The sequence below is a fragment of the Poecilia reticulata genome, unplaced genomic scaffold, assembly GCF_000633615.1.
Source record: "Poecilia reticulata strain Guanapo unplaced genomic scaffold, Guppy_female_1.0+MT scaffold_241, whole genome shotgun sequence".
In the NCBI taxonomy this organism is placed as follows: Eukaryota; Metazoa; Chordata; class Actinopteri; order Cyprinodontiformes; family Poeciliidae; genus Poecilia; species Poecilia reticulata.
The window spans coordinates 68,854-74,233 of record NW_007615031.1 but is presented as its reverse complement, the minus strand read 5'-3'; the positions used below and the strand labels follow the sequence as shown (position 1 = coordinate 74,233).

Here is a 5,380-nt window from a genome sequence, read left to right as displayed (position 1 = left end):
TCCATTGTTGCCAAAAAGGCTCCATTGGTGCCAAAAAGGCTCCAAGGCGCCCAAGAAAGCCCAGCCAGCACCAGGACCGTCTCTTAAAAGTGTTTCAGCTGCGGGATGGATCGGGCTACCAGCAGTGCAGAGCTTGCTCAGGAATGGCAGCAGCAGGTGTGAGGGCATCTGCACTGTGAGGCGGAGACTCTTGGAGCAAGCAAGGCCTGGTCTCAAGGAGGGCAGCAAAGAAGCCACTTCTCTCCAGGAAAACATCAGGGACAGACTGATACTCTGCAGAAGGTACAGGGAGTGGACTGCTGAGGACTGGGGTGAAGTCATTTTCTCTGATGGATCCTCTTTCCGATTGTTTGGGACATCTGGAAAACAGCTTGTTGGGAGGAGACGAGGTGAGCGCCACCACCAGTCTGGTCTCATGCCAGCTGTACAACATCCTGAAACCATTCATGTTGCTCCTCAGCCCAGGGAGTCGGCTCTCTCACAGTCTGGCCTGAAAACACAGCCATGAATAAAGAATGGTAGCAGAATGTCCTCCGAGAGAGAGAAACGTCTCCCAACCGTCCCAGAGCAGTTTGGTGATGAACAATGCCTTTTCCAGCATGATGGAGCACCTGGCCATAAAGGTGAGAACTAACTGGTTCAGGGAACAAAACAGAGATTTTGGGTCCATGGCCTGGAAACTCCCCAGATCTTAATCCCATTGAAAACTTGTGGTCAATCATCAAGAGACGGTGGACAAACAGAAACCTTCTGACAAAATGCATTGATTGTGGAAGAATGGACGTCCATCAGTCAGGATGTGGTCCAGAAGCTGATGGACAGGGAGAATCGCAGAGGTCCTGAAGAAGAGGAGGGGTCAACACTGCAAATACTGACCATCTGCATTAACTCATTCTGTCAATAAAAGCTTTTATTACTCATGATGGTATTTCTGTATGTGATGAAAACATCCGACACCAGAGGGCAGCAGATCAGGTGAAATATAATATCTGTGTCGTTCCGTAACAAACATGACTGAACATTACGGAACCTTCATGGAGCCGATTGTTTATACAACAACAAAATAATTACTTAAGATAAGGCCACGCCCACAGAGCACCTGCCTCAGCTGTGACCAGTTAATCTGGAACACCTCCTGATCCTGACCAATCAATGAGCAGCAACTCGTTGATTGGTTCTAGTGGTTGGTCTGCAGAAACCTTCTGGCCTTCCAGGCTTTTCACGTGACATCATTGGGTCATCAGGGTTCAGGACAAACTTATTGATCGTTTATTGATGTCTGATCTAATTGTTCTGTTCAGGGGCCGACTGGAGCGAAGATGCTGCGAAGGAAACCGACCCGATTGGAGCTGAAGATCGACGACACCGAGGAATTCGAGAGCGTTAAAAAGGAGCTGGAGGTCCGGTCAACCCCTGATCTGTTCTGACCCGTCTGCTTCCAGCCGGTCATCATGTCTCTTCTCTCTGCAGGCCAGGAAACGACAGCGAGAGGAGGCGGGGCCAGGAGCTGGAGTGGGCGGGGCTTCTGTCATTGGCGTTGATATGATTGGGGGCGGAGCCTCTGCGTCCTCCACAGCTGCTTCGAGGGCGGAGCTTATCAACGAGCGAATCGGCTACAAGCCGCACCCCAAGCCGGCGACGCTGCCGACCTTATTTGGAAGTTTACAGTTTTAATAAAGTTTGGACAGTTTGAAGAGGCTGTTGGTTTATTTGTTAAGAGATAAAATTAGCCAATAGGAAGCCAGCAGCTTTTAGTTCACTGAAAAACACTGCAGTAAAATAGACCAATCAGAGATGGCGCTGTAGACACCTGCAACATCATCCAGGAAGTGCGATAACTCGGCCTGCCGCTGCATAGAGAAGGACCTCGCTGAGTCAATGTGCAGATGATGCAACCCTACAAAATAAAGAACAAATTCCTCTAGCTTTAAAGGAAATAAAGTTGTTCTCTCAAGCCTCAGGGCTGCAGCTAAACATAAATAAATGAAATTATGAGTATCCATAACTGTATTCCTGTTACAAATGAAACTAAATATTTAGGAATGTGGATTACTAAATGTCAAGCTACTAGTGTAAGAAAACATTTACAAGACAACATTGATAAATGTGGCAAAACCTTAAATAATTGGCTTCAGAGAGATTTGACGTTGTTTGGTAGAACATTATTAACAAAAACTGAGTCCTTATCCAGGCTGACGTATCCTGCATATTCCTTAGCCGTCCCTCCAAATCTCATAAAACAGATTAACAGAATAAACTTTAACTTCATTTGGAAAAACAAACACCATTACATCAGAAAAAGAGATTTGTTAAAGGATTATGAGGAAGGTGGTATTAAGGCATCSATTTTGAAATTATGAATGGGACTTTAAAAATGAGATGGCTTTTAAAAAACGCTGATCTTATTTGGTTTGTTGTTCCATCGTTCGTATTTCAGGAAGTTGGAGGTATTGAGTTGTTATTGAAATGTGATTTTGAATTATCTAAACTCCCCCTAAAAATCTCTGCTTTCCATCAGCAGGTTCTGTTACATGTTGTTTAAACACAACTTTAGCCCCATAATGTGGAACAACAGAGCCATTCTATGTAGAAAATCTATACTCATGAATGACTGGTGGAATAAACAGATCTGGTCAATTATTGGATGGAAATGGTGAAATTCTCAGTTTGGAGGAATTTAACAGAAAATATGGAACTGACTGTTCACTAACAAATCAGAAAGTATTACGTAGCATCTCTGATGTCCTTTTATTGTCAGTTAAGAACAATTTATCTAATTTCTCTATTCCAAGACTCCACAAGATTCAAACTGAGTATGTGGACATTAGAGATAATAAATGCAATAACAAGTTTTTGAACCAGTATTCAATAAATAACATGAACCAGAAAAAACAAAAAGCACAAAATTTAACAAATCATGAGTCAAAATAAGGACAAATTATTTGAAATGTCCAATTCCTCCCAAACATAAAGAACTACATTTTAAAATTATAAATAACATACATCCTTCAAATGAATTCTTAAAAGTGAGATTGAATTTTAATGTAGAGAATTGTGGTTTTTGTACAACTCATTTGGAAACAACTAAACATTTGTTTTATGAATGTAAAGAAGTATTAAACTTATGGGATCAACTTCGTAACTTTCTGTCTTCTAAGACAATAAATTTGGATTTTGTTTTCTTACAAAACATTCAATTCGGTTTATTCATTAAAGATAAAAATCTGGAATTTTTAGTCAATGTTCTGATTATTGCAACAAAATATTATATCCATAAATGTCGTTATGCAAAATGCTCCCTCTCAATCAATGCTGTTAAAAATGAACTCTCCTTTTTTAGGAGTTGTCTAAAAAAATGCATAATTTAAATGCAGTAAAATTGTTAATGAGATTTTAGTTTGTAGCTCCTAACGTGTTTTTTTTTTTTCTTTCTTGAGCTTTGAAATCAATGTGATTTGTTAACATTAGGAGTTGTGATCTATAATATTTGTTTCCTTTTAAATGTTGAGTTTTTGTCACTGTTATTTTTATATACTAATAAAAAAAGGAGAAAAAAAGAAGGACCTCGCTGCAGCAAACAGGAAGGGGCGGGACGGACCGCCGTCAGTCTCTTACCTTATTTGGAAATGGGACCATTGCACTCCGGAAGTGAAGAGGGCGCTATTTCCTATACTTCCGTTTTTATTTTCTTTTTAAATCTGATATATTTTCACCTTTAGGAAGGAGTTTCAGTCAACATGTATTTGAACTTTTCTCTTTTATTCAGCGCAGCTCAGCTTTTAACTAATTCTGCAGCTTCTGTGTTCTTCTAAATCTGCTCCTTAGTCGCATTCGGTCCTGCTACTGCCTCTAGTGGCGTGGGGAGGCAACACAACTAATAAAATTACGTTACTAAATCAGAATACTGCAAAGTCTGCATTATTTATTACTAATTCTGGCCATAAAAGATAAATCCCCTCAGAAAACACCATATTTTTCATTCTCTTAAGAAAGTAGAGCTAATGACCTAAACAAGACCTGAATGTGGTTCCAGTTTCTGTCAACTTGTTAAAACTGTGGCTAATTTGAAATACCTCAAATCCTGGACAGTCGGCTCAAATCTGCTGAAAACACCGGCTGTATTTTTAAGAACCGTTCTCAGAAACTCTACCTTTCAAGAAGATCTTGGTGACCCAACCTGAGGTTCATGTTGAGTGTTTGAACTTTTCATCTCCTCGGCTGGTTTGGTCACATGAGCTGCAGACTAACAGACTAAGTTTTAAGAAAACTTTCTGTCTCAACTGTTTGCTGAAAGAACATGGAAGATGGCAGATCGTCCATCCTCTGTTCATTAGTTTGACCTCTGACCTCATGAAGGTGTTACTTTGGTCCTCTGGCAATAAGAACATCTATTAGACGTCATTTATTAACCAAACTAAATAACATTAACGTGCTAAGTGTTTTGTTCTATTCACAAATTGTTGACAATGTGATTCTATGAGTGGAAGAAAAGTGACAGAGTTCGTCATTCAGAACCAAACAGCTGAAAATGTTTCAACATTTAACAGCAATTCCTGCTACAACTCAAATAAAGATGTTACATTTTAATCAGTCTTTTTTGACAGACCGTCATATAATAGAAATCTGCCATCTTGGAAATACAGCAGAGTTCACTGAACAGCTTCCAAGTGTAAAGTATTGAAATCATTTTTGTTTCTCTGAACATGTGATCAAATTTTACTCTGAACCCAACTAGTCACAGCAAAACATCTGAACAGAGAAATATCTCCTGTGGGCGTGGCCTGCTGTGGTGGGCCTTAATGTGGGCGTGGCCTGCGGTGACAGTGCATTAATGTGGGCGTGGCCTGTCGTGGTGGGGCCTTAATGTGGGCGTGGCCTGCTGTGGTGGGGCCTTNCGTGGTGGGGCCTTAATGTGGGCGTGGCCTGCTGTGGTGGGGCCTTGATGTGGGCGTGGCCTGGTGTGACATGCCTTAATGTGGGCGTGGCCTGCGGTGACAGTGCCTTAATGTGGTCGTGGCCTGCTGTGGTGGGGCCTTGATGTGGGCGTGGTCTGGTGTGGCAGCGCCTTCATGTGGGCGTGGGCTGGTGTGACAGCGCCTTAATATGGGCGTGGCCTGCTGTGGTGGGGCCTTAATGTGGGCGTGGCCTGCTGTGGTGGGGCCTTGATGTGGGCGTGGTCTGCTGTGGTGGGGGCTTCATGTGGGCGTGGCCTGGTGTGGCAGCGCCTTCATGTGGGCGTGGCCTGGTGTGACAGTGCCTTAATATGGGCGTGGCCTGCTGTGGTGTGGCCTTAATGTGGGCGTGGCCTGGTGTGACAGGCCTTAATGTGGGCGTGGCCTGGTGTGACAGGCCTTCATGTGGGCGTGGCCTGGTGTGGCAG

At 42.8% G+C, this 5,380-nt stretch overlaps 1 protein-coding gene across 2 annotated transcripts in view; it reads left to right on the top strand.

The window, feature by feature from the left end:
- Positions 1-1,694, top strand: part of cdc26 (cell division cycle 26 homolog) — a 6,055-nt gene extending 4,361 nt beyond the window's left edge. For both annotated transcript variants that reach the window (XM_008402592.2, XM_008402593.2), the window contains exons 2-3: positions 1,302-1,400; positions 1,471-1,694. In XM_008402592.2, the coding sequence (XP_008400814.1) occupies positions 1,320-1,400; positions 1,471-1,674 (285 nt within the window). In that variant the 5' untranslated portion in view covers positions 1,302-1,319 and the 3' untranslated portion in view covers positions 1,675-1,694. The remainder of the gene's footprint in view (positions 1-1,301; positions 1,401-1,470) is intronic.
- The last annotated feature ends 3,686 nt before the right edge of the window (positions 1,695-5,380 follow it).